Source organism: Pongo pygmaeus, chromosome 1 (assembly GCF_028885625.2).
Source record: "Pongo pygmaeus isolate AG05252 chromosome 1, NHGRI_mPonPyg2-v2.0_pri, whole genome shotgun sequence".
In the NCBI taxonomy this organism is placed as follows: Eukaryota; Metazoa; Chordata; class Mammalia; order Primates; family Hominidae; genus Pongo; species Pongo pygmaeus.
This window is the reverse complement of record NC_072373.2, coordinates 26,249,689-26,270,301: the sequence shown is the minus strand read 5'-3', so window position 1 is coordinate 26,270,301 and position 20,613 is coordinate 26,249,689. Positions and strand designations below refer to the sequence as shown.

At 47.5% G+C, this 20,613-nt stretch overlaps 1 protein-coding gene across 7 annotated transcripts in view; it reads right to left on the bottom strand.

Moving 5' to 3' along the window:
• The window catches only part of TLR5 (toll like receptor 5), a 37,196-nt gene extending 16,597 nt beyond the window's left edge, over nt 1-20,599 (bottom strand). For 2 of the 7 annotated variants that reach the window (XR_008494215.2, XM_054451832.2), the window contains exons 1-3: nt 20,488-20,590; nt 14,521-14,606; nt 9,820-9,984 (exon numbers count right to left, since the gene is read on the bottom strand). Coding sequence is in view for 1 of the 7 variants with exons in the window: in XM_054451824.2 (XP_054307799.1) it covers nt 7,749-7,750 (2 nt within the window). In the remaining 6 variants the exon portion in view is untranslated. Of the gene's footprint in view, nt 1-7,748; nt 7,795-9,819; nt 9,985-11,865; nt 11,937-12,045; nt 12,218-14,520; nt 14,607-20,487 lie in introns of those variants that run through there. The other 5 variants (XR_008494217.2, XM_054451843.2, XR_008494216.2 and 2 more) reach the window with 4 other exon arrangements.
• Between the last annotated feature and the right edge of the window lie 14 nt (nt 20,600-20,613).

The following is a 20,613-nucleotide window of genomic DNA, read 5'->3' as shown; positions in this document are numbered from 1 at the left end:
CCTACAAAAATGTACATTTGCATCACAAACCAAATTTTGAACCCAGTTTCAGAGGATTTGCTGACTTCCTGAGGCCTGTCCATCTCCACGTCACGTTGAGGACCCTTAGTTTCTGTTAAACAATCACACTTTAGGTTCTAGAACAGGAGATGGAAAACGTTTTCTCTAAAGGGCCAGAGGGTAAATATTTTAGGTTTTGCAGTCCAAACACAGACCGTAGTTTGCTGATCTCTACTCTAGAAGAAAAGAGAATAGAAAATTTGATTTCAGAAATGAGGATTTTAAGTGACTCTAAGATATAAATATGTTCCAATATTGAACTACCAGTATTTGCAGGAAAGAACAAACTTGGACCCCAAGTTGCTGACAGTTTTGCAGCTGCTATTTTATCCAAACATGAGAAGGAAATTCTCATCTCATGAAATCGGAGAAATCCCTGCAGACATGGGAGTGAGAATGCCAGCTCCAAAGAACAGTTACATTTTTTAGTTTAAATTCTTTGTTTTTATGGATGACTCAATGCCGGTTCCCAAACATGCCATCAAACTAGCAGACCTTGAATTTGTGGTAAAGACGAGTGAAAGACAGCCCTAAACGAAATATGTTCCAGGACACTGAATTTTCAAGTACATAATAGGGAAGCTAAAATGAAAGTAAGTAAGTAAGGTGGATAAGGCCAGCTGAACAAATGGATGTGAAAGAACATTATCTGGGCTTATGTCGTATTACAAAGATACCACGCAGACCGATTTCTTTATGAAGTACAGAAAGGCATGAAATAACGAGATTTTTGTCTCTGAAGTAGATCTCTGTGGGTTATATGGCAGGACAGGTGAGCAGAGGAACCAGGTGAGCAGGTGAGCAGAGGTGTGTGCAGCGAGGCAGCTCCTGCAGACAGCCTGGGAGGAAGTACCATCCAAAAAGGAGCCAGAGCTAAAGTGGGCGGAAGTAAATCTTGAATGAGCACTGGGATTGGGGAAATCCAATCTAAAGAGGAGAACCAGGCTGTGAAGTTGTTCCAGACCCGATCAAACCTCAGTGAGACGAGAGTTCAAGAACGGCGTCCACGCTGTTCAGGTTGCCGCTGCAAAGGCGCCCGACCCCAGCGGAGGAGTGCGCCGTCTAGTGGTTATAGAGGGAGGAAAGGGAGGGACAGGCACTAAAATTCTCAAGGGGGCAGTGAGCTGCTCAATCATTGTTAAAAGGATGCTAAAAAGCAATGTGTATAATTACATCTACAGTTAGTTCTTCTATCAGGTGACATACACATTCCTTTTTACAAGTCATTACACTATGCAAAATCACACAATAAAAACCACAAGGCTCATGGGAAAAATAGAGCTAGGGTGTTTCACACTTGAAAACTTAACAGTGGCATATAAAGAAAGGATTGGGCCAGGCGCTGCGGCTCACGCCTGTAATCCCAGCACTTTGGGAGGCTGAGGCAGGTGGATCACCTGAGGTCAGGAGTTCGAGACCAGTCTGGACAACATGGTGAAACCTATCTCTATTAAAAATTCAAAAATTAGCTGTGTGTGGTGGTGGGCACCTGTAATTCCAGCTACTTGGGAGGCTGAAGCAGGAGAAACCCTTGAGCCCAGGAGGCAGAGGTTGTAGTGAGCCAAAATCATGCCACTGCACTCCAGCCTGGGCGACAAGAGCAAGACTCCATCTAAAAAAAAAAAAAAAAAAAAAAAAAAAAAAAAAAAAAAAAAAGGAAAAGAAAAAAAAAGGATTGGAGCCCCCCTTAAGGTAGCACAGTTTTAGCCAAGTTAAATTCTTAAAAATACATAATACAGCACTTGACTTTGAAAATGACCTGCAGTTTGCTTGTGGAAGTGGACATCCGAAAGGTTGCAGCTTGTGAGTTATTTTATTTTTAGAGATGAAGTCTTGATCTGTCACCCAGGCTGGAATGCAATCCAGCTCACTGCAGCCTCCGCCTCCCAGACTCAAGTGATTCTCCTGCCTCACCCTCCTGAGTAGCTGGGATTACAGGTGTGCCCATGGTCTGGCTAATTTTTGTATTTTTAGTAGAGATGGCCTTTCACCATGTTGCACAGGCTGGTCTCGATCTTCTGACCTCAGGTGATCCACCTGCCTCGGCCTTCAGAATTGCTAGGATTATAGGCCTGAGCCACCGCACTCGGCCAGTGAGTTATTGTGAATGGGGGAAGAAGGGTTTTTTGATATCAGAGGGGAAGTTACAGCAACAGATGTGGGTGCATGTGGCTCAAATCACACATGGAGAATGAGGTAGCTGACTAGTATTGGAGGTGTATTTTGTGTATTCTTTTGTGTTTTGGCACAGCTGGGTGCAGTTTTCTGCCTTTACATGCAAGAAATTGCACATAAGCAAATATGAAATTCACATTCTTGAATATGTTAATATTATTCTCCAGCATATCAATAGTCTTCCTTAACACATTAATATTGTTCCCTAATACATCAATCATGTTAGAAACAAATTTACATTCCAAAACAAGCATTACAGCAGCACTGACTATACTCTAATTCAAGGATTACAGTTCAAATTAAGAGTAGAAAAAATACAGGTTCTATATAGGATTCTACCCCCTGCACCTGCAAGGCAGAGTATGGAGAACCCGTGGGACTGTCTTGAAAATCAGCCCTGGGAATGAGTGCAGACTCAGACCCTAACGAGCTCGGGGACTTGGGCAGTGTGTCACCTCTCACAGTCTCAGTGTTCTCATGTTTAATTGAAAGACTGAACAAGATTAGTAGCTCTCAGCCTTGGCTACACATTAGAATCAACTGGGAAGTCTTCAGACCCAGGAAGCCCAGACTGACCACAGATGCATTAAATGAGCCTCTTTGGGGTTGGCGGTGGTTGGTGGTGGTGGCGGCGGCGGCAGGGGTGTGGTGGTGGTGGGGCAGTGGTGTGCTCTCTCAGGAATCTGTATCGTTAGCCATTGTGTGAATTTTATACACACTCAAATTTGAGAATCACTGATGGAAACCAATGGTTCTCAAACTTGGCTACACACAGGAATCACCAGGGGACTTTAAAAAAATACAAGCGTCTGGGTCCCATCTGAGAAAGGCTGATTTAGTTGGTGTGGAGTGTGGCTTGGGCATCCAGGGTTGTTCAGAGTCTTCAGGTGACTCCACCAGCAGAGAGTCTGATCACCTGGTCTTCCAACTGCAACCCTGACTGCACCTTAGAACCACGTGGGCTGCTTAAAAACAGTACTGACTCAAAAAATGAAACACAGAACTAACTGTCGCATGACCCAGCAATTCCACTTCTGGGTGTACACCCAAAAGAACTGGAAACAGAAGCTCAACAGATATTTGCACACCAATATTCATGGCAGTATCACTCACAATAGTCAAAGGGTGGAAACAACCCAAATGTCCACCAATGAATGAATAAATGAACAAAATTTGTTGTCTATATAATGAGATATTTTTCAGCCTTAAAAAGGAATGGAATTCTGACACACAGTACAAGACAGATGAACTTTGAAGACATTATGCTGAGTAAAATAAGCCAGTCACAAAAGAACAAATATTGCATGAATCCACTTACAAGATATCTAGAATAGATAAATTCAAAGAGACAGGAAGCAGAGCAGAAGTTACCAGGGGCTGGGAGGGGAGGATGGGGAGTTAGCGTTTAATGGGCAGAGTTTCAGTCTGGGATGATGAAAACATTCTGGAGATAAACAGTGGTGAATGTACTTAATGTCACTGAACCGTCTGCCTAAAAATTATTAAAATGGACATTTTTTATAAAATGAAAATTATATGTCTATTTTACCACAATTAAAAAAATTAAATTAAACCCCCAAAACCCACTACAAATACCCAAACTGGACTTCTCAATATTCCAGTGCCACAGGCCTCTGAGGCCTGGAAAGTGCATTTTATAGCCATATCCCAGTTACTTTGATGCTAGTGGTCTCAGGCCATGCTTTGAGAAGTGTTGGTCTAATGGATCCCCTCCAACTCAGAAACCAAGTGATTCTCTTAGAGGAGGAAGGGCTGGCAAGAAAATCTGAGGGCTGTTGAGTATTGGGTTTTTATTATTAAGGCTGATTTAACTTGTATCTAGGGCTTTGAGGGGGAAAAACAGAAACAGAACAATCAATGCAGGCTTCAATACTCCTGCCAAGCACTGTTAATTAAGTTAATGAGGCCAGAGGGAGAAGGGTCAGTATCCCTTTCATTTGAGCTGAATTCATTTAGCTTTAATCCCAGCCATTAGCTGGGCTGGTTCCCTTTCTTGACTTCATTGCCTGGACAGCAGAGCTGCTCACCTATGCTTGGGGAGTTATGGGCCGTGGTGTCTCTGCAGCAAACACACAGCCTGCATTTCGGGGGTGCCTCTGCTCCTGGGGCACCACAGCATGCGGATGCCTCCAGCTGAGCCAGGGCTGCTCCTGTGTCAAGTTAATGCTTGATCCCTAACAGATAATTCCAGTCACAGGCTCGCTGGCAGGCCTGGGGTTCTGAGCGGGGCTTGGGCTGGCTGTGGTCAGGTGGAAGCTACAGAGGGAATGCTTCTCCTGGCAGGTGCTGGGCCCAAACCTGGAGGGCCATTGGAACAGCAAGCATGGAGGACTCACTGTCTGAGAAAAACACTAATTCATTTCCAAATGAATTTGGAGAGTTTCTCCAAATTCACACAGGTATAAAATTCCTGGACCAATTTCAAATGTAGGTACAGAATGTGGGTTTAGCCTTGGATAAAGGCTCGAGGGCAGTGGACAAAGTGAACTCTTCCAGGACAAATACATTCTCTAGAGGCATAATACAGCATCCCACCGGAACCATGCCCAACAAATGGGCATTGTCAAGTCCAAAACATTGCTAGGGCCACAGTCCCTCCAGCCCAGCATTCTGCCTCTGACAACAGTTCCAATAAAACAGACGGGGGATTGCACTGCCATTAACCTCAGCACTTGCTCCCCAGGTGCAATTCTAACTTCCTTCATAAACCACCATGACTTTAAAGCTCTGCTGGAGTGATCGCTTTTTCATTCAGCACTACCTCTTCTTGCACTGTAACTGGAATTTTTGTTTGTCCTAGAGTTACTCGTCCTAGGCCTCGGCTCCCACTATATGCCCGTCTCTCCTCAACAGGAGTCCCTGCTAGAGCTCTGCAGACTCCAGAGCAGTGGTGCCCACAGTGCAGTCCTGGAACAAGCAGCAGCAGCAGCCCCTGGGCTTAGTGAGCAATGCAAATTACTGGGCCTTACCCCAGCCCCACTGAATCAGAAGCTCTGGGGCTGGGACCTGGCAGTGTTTTTAATGCATCTGGGTCATTCTGATGCATACCCATGTCTGAGAACCATGAGGCTAGAGTCTGGAGGGAGGACAGAAATAGACGCAAATCCCTATAATACCATATGGGGGGTTACCCTCGCCCGTATGCTCCTCCCCACACAGCTGGGAGCTCCCTCCCTTCCCTCATCCTCCCAGTCTTTTGTAGGTACTATTACTGTGTACCATTACTGTAGGTACCATTTTACGGATAAGGAAACTGAAGCCCAGAGAAGCTAAGTAACTTAAGGCCACGCAGCTGTCTATTGCATGTTAGCCTCTAAGCCTAGCATCTCTGGGCATGGCTGCATGTGTTGTTCAGGACCAGACCGCAGTCCTGCTCCAGCCCATCTCTCAGTCATCATCTGCTGATCTGTGGTCACTTCCCCTCAATCACAAAGGGCCTTGGCCCTGGGTCCCAGTGGCAGGTTAGTCTCTCAGCCTTTCCTCCCCTTCTACCTTCATCTTCATCTGGAGGTCCACCTTACCCCTAGAGTTGTTTATTCCTGACAATGGAACAATGTGGGAGTGAGGCAGGAGAATAGGGTCTGGAGGCAAGGAACCTAAGTCTGTTTCACGCCGACTTCCTAGAACTAAATTGAAAGGAAAATCCTAACTTTCCATGCATAAGTAACAAAAGGACCAGACGCTACTCCCTTTGTCCTTTTCTGCGTGGCAGATGGGAAATTGGCTGTCCGCAACCAATCAGACTGGTTGCAGGTGAGTCTTCATTTGCAACTTTGTAAGTTCACTCCAGACTCTGAATAGCTGCTGTCCACAACCCATCACACTGATGGCCTGTCGAGTCTTCATTTGCATAGAAATATAACTGTAACTTCTTCCTAGCCTCCGATTGGTTGCTTTTTGCATTTGCACTCTCTTTGCTTTTTGCTTTGCTGGGTGTTTTGTCCAATTCTTTGTTCAAAACGCCAAGAACCTGGACAACTTGCAGTCATGACCCTCTACCGGTGATAGGAGGGCCTTCTCTCCGACCCTCCTCACAACCGCCCTCTCCAGCTGTTGCGCACGTTCACTTCTCCGCACCATTCCGTGACGGCCTTGAAAGTGCCCTTGAGCTGTCCCTGACTTTCATGGTGTCAGCCTCTTCATGCCTGTCCATCATTCCAGGCACTCCGGGCTTTCTCTTCAAACCCTCTTTCGACACCTCCAAGTGCTGAGCCTCCTTGCTTTTCTAGCCCATCTGCCAGCCTTCTGCATGTCTACACGTGACGGCTGGGCTCCTGTCGCAGAAACCATGCGCCAGGCACATTGGGGCCCACATAAAGGTGCAGTGTCCAATACGCCATGTGGTCAGCAGGACTTCTCCACGTCTCCTCTTTCTCTTCTTCCTGCAGAGTGAGCCCACCCCTTCACCAGGTTGCCCTTGCCCCTAGCCCACCAGGCCCCGGCCCTCAGCAGCGGACCTGACCCGGTTTCTGGACTAGGAAGGCCCTGCTCCCGACCGACCCGGAGCGCGCTGCTGCCCTCTACCGGTCATCCGTGCGGCCGGACACCGTGTCAGGCCCGCGAAGAGGGCTCTGCCGCAGTCCCGGGGAACATTCCCCGGGGAACATTCCCCGGGGAACAGTCCCAGCGCCACTGGGAGGGGAAGCTGGGGTCAGGGAGGTGTGACTGGGCCCCAGGCAGCTCACACTCAGGCTAACAAGGTCAGGGAGGGAGGGCAAACGTGCAAACGTGAGTGCAAAATGCACTCCACGGCCAGGAACAGGCAGTCCGTTCATGCGGGCAAAACGGAAAGCAAGCTCCTACCCAGGTTTCTTCTCAGAGCCATCACACGCCTGAGCAGCAACAGTCATTAGCATCAGGGATTAACACAGCGGGGTAAACGTCTGACAACTGACTACTATTCTCTAAAGAGGACTCAGAGAATCAGCACACGAGGTTTCTGTGCACTGCAGAACGGTTGATTTATTTACTGATGCCCGGTGGTCTCATTAGGGTCTGTTTGCCTCTCTAGGTCTTTATGATTCCATAATACAAAGCACGTCTATTAAGTGTAGCCTAAATTTCCCTTCTATGTGCACTTTTATGTGCAGTCTTTGTTCCATTAGCAATGGGTGGGGGTTGGGGCGTACCCTGAGAGACTGTCAAATGCCCTGCCAAATTCCTAGAGTTGCTAGAAAAGGGTAACCCTGTCAGGATGGAAACAAGCTGAGTTCTCTGTGACTCGCCATTCAGAAACACAGGCTGACATACAAGGATCCCCACACCGTTCCACAGAGCTGCAGACCACCTACTAAACCTCTTCTAGAAATTTGTCCACAGTTGCTGTCAAGCTCACTGGTTTGTGGTTTAAAAGCCCACCTATGTCCCTTTTTGTGAATCAGAATTTTGTTCCAGAGGCCAAGTATTGTTTGGTTCTCTTTGACTCACCGTGTTGCAAGCACCTAGAATGTAGTATGTTGGCAAATATCTGCTGAATGAATGAATTTGCTCACATCCTGCCTGGTGCCTCCCTCCCTCTTCGTGGCCCTGCAGAAAAGGCTGCCAGGTGCAGAGGGCTCCTCTGCCAGTTCTCTGGGTTCCTTGGATGGGCTGGTCTGCGAAGGACTTGGGCAGATTCAGAACAGCCCCACATCACTTGCTTGCTTCTTTCTCTCCTACCCGGGCCATCACTTCTCTCCTGCCAGGGAGTGGTTATCTGCTAGTATGATACCATTGCACCATCTGCTTCTGAGAGTGAGCTTGTTGCTTCCTTCTTGCTTATCTGAACAGAGCTTGAAAAATCATTTTGCATATTTGTAGCATTTCCCCCAAATTCAGAGCATTTAGGGCTATAGCCTTTCTGAGACCCTTCTCACTGGTCAGACACTGCCTCATATTCATCTTTGCTCATGGATCCTTATTTCTGTCTTTAGTGTATATATCCTTAAAATCTAACCAGGAGGGTGAGGTCATTCTGGTTTCCTTAATTGCCAGCTGGAAGAAGCCTTAAGCAGAGCATCAGTGCTGTTGGTGGCCAGTTCTGTGAATTTCGCATCAGGATGCCTCCAGCATCCATTCCCCTTCTTCCAATTCTGCAGCCACTGCTCGGCTGCAAGGCTCCACTGCCTCCTCTCTAGATATGGGAGACACCACCTTGCTAGTCTCCCAGAGTAAGCCTGACCCTGACACACACACCCCTCACTTGCTATCTGAGGGGGCTTCCTAGGGCATGACTCCGATTAGAAGTCTTCACTGACTCCTCATGCCCATATCACTCAAACTCTGCAGGATGACCTCAGGGTCCCCACCACAGACTCTAAGTGAATTCTGGAATGGTTGACTAGAGAGGTCCTCGTGCTTGAACTCTTTCATTTCACAGAGCGGGAAACTCCAGCCACCCTGCCTTCCTGGCTGTATCTACACTGGCGTCCCGTCACTGCCTTGTGCTCAAGATCTAACTTGCCATTCTCAGAGTCTGCCCTCCACCCGATCTCTCAGCTTAGGCTGGTCCTGGGGCTTGGAATGCTCGTGAACGTCTCATCTGCTTTTCCCATTCCAACTCCCCCGTCAAAGGCCACCTCAGAGGCCACCTCTGCCATGAGACTTCTACGTGCACTTCTCACACTTCTATGTGCACTAGTTTGTATTTGTTTTTTTGTTTTGAGGCAAGGTCTCGCTCTGTTACCCAGGCTGGAGTGCAGTGGTGCAATCAGGGCTTACTGCAGCCACAATCTCCTGGGCTCAAGTGATGCTCCCATCTCAGCTTCCCAAGTAGTTGGGACTACAGGCTTGTACCACCATGCCCAGCTAATTTTTGTTTTTGTTGTTGTTTTTGTTTTGTAGAGACAGGGTTCCACCATGTTGCCCAGACTGGTCTCGAACTCCTGGGATCCAGCGATCCACCTGCCTCGGCCTCTCAAAGTGTTGGGATTACAGGCATAAGCCACCATGCCTGGCCTACATGCACTCTTTATCTCCGTCCCCTGGTATTCTGGGTATATCTCCATCGTGGCATTTTTATTATATTATGCCTTCTCCACTAGATTGTAAGTCTTGAGGGGCAGGCACTCAGTTTCGTTCATGCAGGATCCCCCTGTAGTATCTGGCACAACTTAAGTACCCCAGCAATATTTTTCTCCATTAATATTTTGAAGATAGGACTGGGCATGGTGGCTCATGCCTGTAATCCCAGCACTTTGGGAGGCCAAGATGGGAGGACTGCTTGAGCCCAGGAGTTCTATACCACCCTGGGCCACATAGTGAGACCTTGTCTCTACAAAAAATAGAAAAATTAGCCAGGCATGCTGGTGTGCACCTGTAGTCTGAGCTATTTGGGAGGCTGAGGCAGGAGGATCCGTTGAGCCTAAGAGTTTGAGGCTGCAGTGAGCTATGATCACACTGCTTTATTCCAGCCTGGGCGACAGAGAGACCTTATATGTATGTATATTTGTACATATATATATATATATTATGTATGTATATTTGTACATATTATATATAAACAAATATGCATATATTTATACATGTGTCATACACACACAGACACACACACACTTATGACACATTTTTAGCAGAAGCACTTACCTCGTTGTCCTAGCAGAAGGGACTTCTAGTATGTTCTTATTCTAGGGGCAGAGGGTCCCTGGTTGTTTAAAGACTTCAGTTCCTGAGACTGTAGGAATCTCATCACAGTGATGGTAGTCAGTATTTTATTTTTTGGTGAATCAGGAGAAAGGACTTTTTGTTTTCCTAAGGGAAAATAGGAAAGCTAATTAAGAAGAAGAAACAAAAAATATTATGTAGATATTTTTCTATGCCATACAGCAGTTTTCTTGTGGAAGAATTGCAAACTTTCTGTGTATCTCTACTAAATGGAATTTTAATTGGAAAAGATCAAGACCATTTTGTAAATCAAGGCGTATAGAACACCAAGGTTGACGGGATCTTGAGAAATCTCTGGCCCAGCCTCTTGTTCAGAAGGTGGGTGTCTAAGCCATTCAGTTCCTCTGGGACCTAAAAATCTCTTTCATGACATTTCTGGGGTCATTTGGTTTCCAAAGACTCAAGCACAAGGATGAGGACAGTTCCACTGTCCCTATTCTCCAGTGAGCAGAGAACCTCCAGACAAAATGGTCTTGCGGCTCTCTAGGGACAAATAGAACTAAGGTCACCATCAGAGTGAGACATTTCTAAGCAGTACATTTAGGTAAATTATGGCTGTGTTAGAAGACAGTGCAGTTATTGGATTTCAGGTTTCGGGTGAACAATGTCCTGAAAGTTGAAGAGTTGGCTTATAGTGCTTTCCATTATTTTATAGATGATTAACTCAGAGAGGTTAAGCACTTGTCTAAGATCTCACATTTATTACATTGTGGAGCTCGGATTTGAATCCAGCTGCAAACTTAGTTGTCACTGTGACCTTTGAACAAAATCAAAATTGAATATGCTGCAAAGCATCCATAGAACCTCAAAACGAGCTTGGAACCTGAAACGGCCCGCCTGAGACCTCCTTGAAACGGTGATTCTGATTCATCAGGGCTGTGGCTGCAGGGCCTGAGAGTCTGCATTTCTAACGGGCTCCCAGGTGATGCTGCTGCTGGTCCACTGACCACACTGTTAGCGGTGAAAACCTAAGAGTCTGTAACTGCCTCCCTGCTCATTACCCCCATGCCCACGTGAGCTGCCTCATTCTTCCAGGACGAGGCATGACTAAGATGCTGCACGATTGGTTTTGAGAAGGGGCTATAGTAATACATTCACTTCCCCTTCCCCCCCATTTTTCTCAGCGCTGAAGAGTGAAGCATCAGAGAGTACCTCAAAGAAGATTTATGTGAGGCTTTGAGGAGGAGGGGATGGATGGGTCATATCGCTTTACTAGGAGCTAAGGAAACAGGACAGCTTGGGTGCGACTTCTGATTTCAGGAGATGCGCTTTCCCTAGAGACCAGCAGAGGGCGCAAAAGGGGCAGGGACCAAGGGGGAGGAGCCCGCGGAGCCGCGGCCGGAGAGTCGAGCGGGGCGGGGAGGAGCTGCAAGCGGCCCTGAGCTAAGCTCCGCTGGGAAGTTCCTAACGCTTGCGCAGTAGAGTGCATTTAGACATTTCAATGACAACTAAATTTGTAGCTGGATTCAAATCCTAACTCCACAGCTTAGTAGGTGTGTGAGCTTGGGCGAGTGCTGAACCTCTCGGAGCATCAGTTTACTGCCTATAAAATCACAGCAATTGCCTATAAAATCACAGCAATAATAGTTTCTACCTCCCACCCTCGCCGCCCCTACCCCGGCAGCAACAGCCTGCTTCCGGCTTCCAGGCATCCTTCAGTGCCCAAACCAGAGGATCCAGTTACCCATGCTTAATACTCCAACAGTTCTTGCTTGCTGAAGTAGGCAGCCATCATTTACGCAACTACACCTTACCAGAAACGCCTTCCCTTTAGAACACTGAAGGGGAAAGTTAGAGAGGGAAGGGAAATTTCTCAAGGCACTGGAGTGATTTTGTGTTTCTTTAGCATGAGTTACCGGAAAGCTTCCTCTGTTTTCTTTACCATCTTTAGGTGGTGGTTCCCAGCATCAAAAAACAACAAAAACAGCCGCAAGCAAAGGCTTCTGAAAAGTTATGTTGAAAACTCACATGGCTTAGGTACCGAATAGCTTCCCCGTTGTTTGCACATTATAACTCTATAGCACACAATTTTAAAGCATCTGATTGAAAGAAATAATTTTGTTTTAGTGATTATTAAAAACGAACAACTAGCACAACATTTAAAATCGTCGGGAAAAGGTAGCTCGCCCAGAAAGTGAACATCCCTACCTGTCTCCAGGTTCGGACGGCGCCAATATTCTCAATTAGAAAATAATTTAGCTGGATGCTACTCAGCTAAATCCTGTGTATTGACGGGCAAAGTCAATTGCCAGGAAAGCTGGGCAACTATAAGGTCAGGGAGCTGGAGCAGATGAGAGTAGGGAAGTCCAATATGGCATCCCTGAAAGTAATGACACAGACAATCTGCTAAGCGCTGCAAAAATTATTTGGATTGTGATGTAAATTGGAAACAGTTGGGGTGGGGGTGGTGACCGGCGACTAGGAACCCTATTAAACTGATCAGTTAGATACGGAATGGGAATGTGAAGAGAGAGTATCAAACACTTGAGAACTGTTCTGAGAGGCATGTGTAGTCTGTGCTGGGCCAGCGAAGGAATCAAGAGAAAGCTTCCCAGGCAGATAAAATCCAATGCACCCTGTAGCTGCTGGAGACACCCCCTGATGCAAGGTAAGCCCTGACGAGGTTGAGAAGGAAAGGTGGGGGGCGCTCAGGCCAGGATGAGGATGCCCTGAGAGGAAGATGATTTCACTGGTGTTGCCCGAGGGACTGTAAGCAGGGACAGGCGAGGCTGGCGAGCGCATCCCTGCTGGAAACACAGGTCCTCACCCTGTGCCCAGTGTCCTGGGACCCGAAGGAGGTTTATTGCATGTGGAATCTGCCTGGGCAGACTGCCCAGGGTGGCTGTGCTCCATTCTGAGTCAGGGCAGGGAGTCAGCTAGTTGATTTGGCTCCAACTTGCTAGTGGTGGTTACTTCGAGATACATGAGACCATGGCAAAAATGCTGGGCTGGGAGAGGATAAATATCGGTTCTAGTCCTCCTTCAGCCACAGTCTGGGTATCCTAGACAAGTCTAACTTTCATTGTCCTCAGTTTCTGCATATGTGTAACGGTGAGTTTGAAATGGAAGCATTTTTACATTCTTGTTAACTCTGAAGTTATCTAAGGAAACTTGCTGAGTATCATCATGACAGCAATCACAGACCAGGGCCAATCCTCCCTGGAGCAGAACATTCCTTCTTCATTCTTGCAAATTTGCAAGCCTGTTACACCGGATCTTGAAGATACATAGTGGAAAATGATGTTATTAATGTACCGATGAAAAAAATGGATCCACATATATCCTAGCTTTAAATAGCAACTTTCCCCCCCCCTCATGAAATTACCCTCAGAGGAGCTTGTGTCTGTGGCTAGATATTTTGAGATTTGACTTTTTTTCCCCCTCCTTGTATTTCTACTTTCCTAGGCTCACCTCCACCTCTGTAGCCAGCTCACTAGTCATTGGCCCAGGGCAGGTATATGTCAGAACCCTACCAGGAATAGCCTGCAGTTTATTCTGGCTTCAATTTCCCAAACAGGGCCTTAGGTTGGGGACACAAAGGCTTTGCCAAGTTGGGGGAAGAGGGATGGGGGGTGCTGATGGGTAAAGCAGAGAGGCATGCTTCTAGAAACAGGAAGACAGGAAGGGAAAAGGGGTCTATGGGTACCAGGAGGACAGGACTCTGGCAGGACCCCAGTGAGTTAGCTATGTGGTCTGGAAGCAGTGGGCACTTGCTAGGCAAGACAGGCACAAGAGTGCATTCAGTGGTAACCCGAGTGGACCAGATAGGGGAGCAGGAGACACCTGCACCCGTGCCTCTGGGATCTTGGCAATGCATAAGAGATCTGAAATTGTGACACAGTGACACAACCTGGGGTGGTTTCTATGGTTGCCAGCCAGATGAGACGAAGGCTCTAAACCAATATTAATATCTAGAAAATAGTGGCGAGGCAGTATTTCTTGCACATCTGTGCATGCTAGAGATTCACACTCACTACCCTTTTGGTTCACAGGTTGGGAAAGAAAATAAAAGGTAGTGTTGAAGCTATCTGAACCCAGTTATATCTCTGACCAAGATGAGGAGGAATCTCAGACCCCAGAAACTCAGGACTAAAAGTGACTTTCAATTTTGCCTTTATCATGGTCGTCTGAGTTCAAATCCAGACAGTTTCCCTGCCTGTAAAATGGGATGGTTATGAAGAGTAAATGAGATGGGACATATAGCTTATATTTTTTGGTCCCTTGCAATACTTTGCATGTGGCAGATTACTTGTTGACTATCAAATTATTTATTGACTGTTTTTTTTTTTTTGAGAGAGAGTCTCACTCTGTCACCCAGGCTAGAGTGCAGTGACGTGATCATGGTGCAGCCTTGAACTCCCCCGGCTCAGGTGATCCTCCCACCTCAGCTTCCCAAGTAGCTGGGGCTACAGGCACAGGCTACCATGCCCAGCTAATTTTTCTATTTTTTGTAGAAGCGGGTCTCGCCATGTTGCCCAGGCTGGTCTCAAACTCCTGGGAACAAGAGATGTGCCCGCCTCAGCATCCCAAAGTGCTGGGATTACAGGCATGTGCCGTTGTCCCTGGCCTTATTGACTATTAAAGCTAGTCCAACTCACAGTGAACCTGGGTCCAGAGAGATACCTGGTTTGGTGACTGTAGAGAAGCCATGTTGTCAGTAGCATCAGGACTATGAATCTTGTAGTAGTGTCAGGAACATGAACATCAATCTATGGTAAAATACAAACTTACTTATCTTGAATTTAAGCATAGCGGTTTAAGTACATGGACCCTGAAGACAGATATGTTAAGCTTGAATACTGGTTCACCACTTACCCCTCAAAGGTACTCACAGTAGTCTGTAGCTCAGAGTAACTGCTATCTATGCATTTGCTATTATTGCTGATGTTATTAATTTGTGCACAGTAAAAAAGAAAATGCCTGACTAGCACTATTAGGAAGGAAAGTTGTTTGGAAGCATTGAGGGAGGCTCATTACAGGCCAGTGAAGTGAGAACCAATGATTTCTGTGTTGCAACACCCTGTCACTGGATTTAGCAATACCATGACTTTGGCAATTCCCCAGAAAGAAAGTTCTATGGGACACTTGTAGGGGACAGGAAAGGAGGAGAGGAAGGTTTAAATGAAATATAACCAATGTGAACAATACGAATATTTATCCATATTCCTTTAGCATAAATGAGCTCCTTCCCTAGTGTGGTCAAAGGCAGGCAGATCTCTCTTACCATAAAACAAACAGAACATCTTCTCTTGAGCAGACCCCTCCTTCCTTCTTTCTTTTATGGCCAAATTCCTCAGACAAAAAGTCTAAAAACCCCACCCAGTGTTTCCATTGCCCAGTAACTCAGTAACTAGCCTCTCTTTAAACTCCTCAGGTCTGGCTTTTTAAATTTTTTTTTTTTTTTTTTTGAGACGAGGTCTCACTGTATCACCCAGACTGGAATGAAGTGGTGCAATCAGAGCTCACTGTAGCCTTGAACTCCTGGGTTCAAGTGATCATCCCACCTCAGCTTCTGGAGTAGCTGGGGCTATAGGCATGTGCCACCATGCCCAGATAATTTTTGTGTGTGGGGTGGGGGTGGGGGGTCTCACTATGTTGCCCAGACTGGTCTTGAACTATTGGTTTCAAACAATCCTCCTACCTTGGTCTCCCAAGGTATTGCAGGCATGAACTACTGCACCCAGCCTCTTTTCTTTTATGAATCTTCTTGTGGGTGTTTGTTTGTTTTTTAGCATTGGGCAGCTTTGGCCACCTATTTCTTCTTGAAATATCTCTTCCTTTGGCTTCCTTAGTTTTTTCCCTATCTTTCTATCATTCTATTTTCCAACAGATACTTTTCTTTTTCCCACCCCCGTGGCTTCCAGATTTCCCCAAGACCTTGTTCTCTGCTTTAGGCTTCTTCCACCAGTGACCACATTTGCTTTCACAAGTTAAACTGTCGCCACTATGCTCCCAAAATCTTTCTCTAGGCCTGACCTCACCTGTACTTAAAGTGTGTTTCAGTTGACTCTAGAACATTCCTTTTTTAACATCAGACTCAATACGTCTCAAAGTGACTTGATATTTTGAATTTTGAAAATCCTCCAGGAAACAAAAAGCATTTTTGCGTAGTACTCAGAGACATATAAGTGGACTTCTCCCCAGGCTAGGGAATCCTACCCCTGCAGGACACCATCTCCACCTGCCTCATAGGTTTGAAGGAACCTTGTCCCTTACTCTTTGATATGGTTTGGCTGTGTCCCCACCCAAATCTCATCTTGAATTGTAGCTCCCATAATTCCCACGTGTTGAGGGAGGAACCCAGTGGGAGGTAACTGAATCCTGGGGGCAGGTCTTCTGCGTGCTGTTCTTGTGATAACGAATAAGTCTCAAGAGATTTAATGGTTTTATAAATGGGAGTTCCCCTGCACATGCTCTCTTGGCTGCCGCCATGTAAGATGTGACTTTGCTCCCCCTTGCCTTCCACAGTGATTGTGAGGTCCCCCCCCAACCATGTGGAACTGTGAGTCAATTAAACCTCTTTCCTTTATAAATTACTCAGACTCAGGTATATCTTTATTAGTAGTGTGATAACAGACTAATACACTCTCTTTATATAACTCATCACCAAATTCTAGTTTTCCCCTTCCAGATGTCTCTAGATTTGTCCTTTGTTTGATATTTTTATCACCATGGTTCAGCCTACCATCCAATGCACGCTTATTGGACACCATCTCCTAGGAACAATGTTAGCTGATGGGGGCTACATCAAGGATTAACCCAATCACTGCCTTCAGGGAACTAACCAGCAGGGAGATGGCCAAGTAACCAGCAGCCATAAGAAGGTGTGATAAATGCTGTTAGAGGCTGTGCAGGATGCTATGGAGCACAGAGGAGAACTTGAAAACCCAGCCTGAGGGGCCTCTGCACATAGGGGATTCAGATCTGGAGTATGAATGATCAGGAATTAGCCGGGGAGAGCAGTAGGCATTCCTGGCCAAGGCTGCCAAACAGCATGGACAAAGGAGAAGAGAGAGCCCAGGCCTGGGGAGCTACCTGGGGCTGGAGTGGCTTAGAAGGTAGATTTGTGGGTTCAAGGTGGGAGCTGGTGGAAGATGAGGCTAAAGAGGATATGCTGGGGGCAGATCAAGAAGACTCTAGAATTCTATAGTGAAGGCAATAGCGGGTGCTATGAGTTTTGAGCACCACCACTGCATTACACTCAGACTCCTCAAGGCCTCTAGGAACTGGCTCCGTCTAATTTATCCAATCTGAGACTCCCTATAACACATAACCTGTGCCTTCTACTCCAAGTTGGTGGGGCACTTCACTGTTACCTATAAGGGCTTGAATTTCAATCAAGAATCATTTATCAAATGGCTCTTATGTGCCAGACACGAAATTTGGCTCAGGGAAGCCCTAGGTAAGTGAGACACAGCTCTGCTTCAGTGAGTGAGTCAAAGACCCCTTAACTCCTATGGACAATACAGAGCTTCAACAGAGGTCTATGCAAGGACCAATGGAGAACAAAGGAGAAACCCTCCAACTCTGCTGACTTGGGTAGGGGCCTGCCAGGGAAGTCTTCACTGGAGAAGGTGCCATTTGAGCTGCTTCTTAAAAACTGTAGAGGATTGCTCAGCAGAGCATTTTGAGCATAGGAGAGTAGGCACAAAGTGAAGGAGGCACACAAAAAAGGCATGGTCAAGCCGGGCGTGGTGGCTCACGCCTGTAATCCCAGCACTTTGGGAGGCCAAGGCAGGTGGATGACCTGAGGTCAGGAGTTTGAGACCAGCCTAGCCAACATGGTGAAATCCCACCTCTACTACAAATACAAAAATTAGCTGAGCATGGTGGTACATGACTGTAGTCTCAGCTACTCGGGAGGCTGAGGCAGAAGAATCACTTACACCCAGGAGGCGGAGGTTGCAGTGAGCCAAGATCACATGAATGCACTCCAGCCTAGGTGACAGAGTAAGACTCTGTCTCAAAAAAAAAAAAAAAAAAAAAAAAGGCATGGTTAGAACGCTATAAGAAGGGCAGTATGGCTGGGTGAGGAAGAGAGTGGCAGGACCCACAGCCAGAATTCCTGGAAGGCAGGAATTTGAATTGGCTCTGGGCAGCAAGTGCCTTTGGTTATTCTGAGCTTCGTATATCCTCATGCTTCCTTTCCTGGGCCTGGACCAGCCCTTGATGGTCATTCTTAAGTCAAGCTGAACACCAGCTGGCTCTGTGAAGCTCTCTCTTCCTTTCCCAGTCAGTCCGCACTAGCTGTCTTCTTTGAGCTAGCAGATGCTGCCACATACTTTCTCACTTAATTGCGCTCTAATTGTTTCACAGGTGCTGGTTTTGTCTTCCTACTTAGGCCTAGGAGCTTCTGGACAGCAGGGACTATGCCTCAAACTTGGGTTTGTCCCAGAGAGCGGAAGACACTATACGCTGTTGCTCTCACATTAAGGGACCAAGGCTGGGAATCACTTAAGCTTCAGAAATCTGATTGAAGCTTTGGATCTGCCTTCTGCATTCTTTTCCACAATGTTAAGAGTGAAACAAACACATCTGGACATTCCAGTGCTGTCTGCTGTCTAAGTCTGTCAGTATACAGAGACAAATAAACAGGAGAGTTTTGCTTTCAACACTCGGCAGGGCCAAACTTCCTGATGCACGGGAATGAACAACGGAGGCACTGTCCTGGAACACCGTCCTCCGGAGAGGCGCTCCCTCCTCAGAAACAACACTGAAAACCTGGCAGGGCTGGTTTTGCATTCAGACAATGGCACCTAAATGCTTTTTGCTTTGCTCAGAGCTGTAAATATCCAAAGAGGTGATCCTCTGCCATCATTTTGGAAGGAAGAATCAGTCAGACTGGTAATTAGGGTCATATGCACAGGCATGGTCATACTGATTGTTGAAATTTAGATTATTTTTGGCCCAGCACAGTGGCTCACACCTGTAATGCCAGCACTTTGGGAGGCCACGGCAGGCGGATCACCTGAGGTCAGGAGTTTGAGATCAGCCTGATCAGCATGGTGAAACCCCATTTCTACTAAAAATACAAAAATTAGCCAGGCGTAGTGGTGGGTACCTGTAATCCCAGCTACTTGGGAGGCTGAGGCAAGAGAATCGCTTGAACCCAGGAGGCAGTGGTTGCAGTGAGCCGAGATAGTGTTACTGCACTCCAGCCTGGGCAGCAGAGTGAGACTCTGCTCAAAAAAAAAAAAAAAAAAAAAATATATATATATATATATATATATATATAGAGAGAGAGAGAGAGAGAGAGAGAGAGAGAGAGAGATTATTTTTGTACTGCTTAGTAATTAGCTTTAGCCGGGTCCCTCCTCTGGGACCTCCCCTGGAATTTTCCCACAATCCAGTAACTGAATAATTAGCATCTAGCCCCACAGAACTTCTCCCAGGGCCCTGCTCCAGGGCTTCCCTTCTGACTGGCTGTGTATGGCACACTGGGAATTGTTTTCTGCCCACAAGAACAAGGGTGAACTGAGTCAAGGAGTCCAAGAGATCTTGGACACACGTCTCAGAATTCAGAGGGGCTGGGTAAATGCAGGAGAAAACTGATGAAACCACACAGGCCCTGCAAGAGCCTGACTGCTCCTGCACGGTAGCTACCCTTAGCATTAGCGGGGAGTCACCAATGCCTCTTCCAGGCACTGAGCAAGAGGGCGGCATTACAGATGCACCTGCTGTCCAAACTGATCATCTCATTAAGTCACTGCTCAGCAACAGTATCTGAAGGACACTAGGGTTACTCTGCTTGTTTGCAGTTCACGGTGCTGGACTGGACGGATGTGTTCCTAACACTAGGTAACAACACCGCTCTCCCTCCTCCGGGAGAAAGCCGCAGCCATCGATTCCCACCCAACAGGGCCTCAGCGCCTTCCCAGGGCAGCACCCTCACTCCCGCGACCATCAATCACCCAAGCTACAGCATGGTCCCAGACCCACCCTCGCCCCTTAGAAAATGGCTTTCCAATTGTGTTTTCACGGGAGCGTGGCCACTGGGCGATGATCTTCACAGGCAGGCTTTTTTTCCCCCCTCAACATAAAGGCCAGCGATATTTACCACGGAGTCTTGGCCAGGGTGCACTGCCTGGTGCTGTGGGATGGTGTGTTTCGGGCCTTTTTTTGAGCAGCTCAGTGACTTTCTGGGATTTCCATGGCCCTGCTGGAGGTGGCCCTGTCTCCCTTTTCCAAGGAAGAAAGTGATTGGGGACAAGCCACCTGCCTCTTCCACAGGGTGGGGGCGAGAGTGATAGCGAGACAGCACAAGAGGGACCCGCTTTGTTTCAAAGCGAGGGCGTGAGTGACTTCGTCACTGCCGAGGTCTCCTCGTCTCCAACCTGCCGGGCACAGGACACCCACATGACACCCTCACTCTGTCCCTGGGCCGAGGGACCCCACGTCTCGCAGGTGCCGCGGGGCAGAGAGCGCCGCCTAGTGAGGCGGCGCGAGTTGGACATAGGCTGGAAAATAGACCCGGACAGCCCAGGAGGAGGGCGGAGAGGAGCCCGACCGCTGCAGGCAGCCGCGTCCCCGCCCCGCGCCGCCTACGACTTAGGGCCCCCGGCCCGTCCCCTGCCGCTGCAGGGCGCTCACCTCTGGGACGCCTCCCCGCGCCGCCCGCGCCTCGGCTGGCTCCTCCTGGCCTCAGAAGCGGCGCCCTCGCTCGGGCTCCAGAAAGCCCCGCGGCCCCGCCCACGGAAGGGCCCGCCCACCGATCAG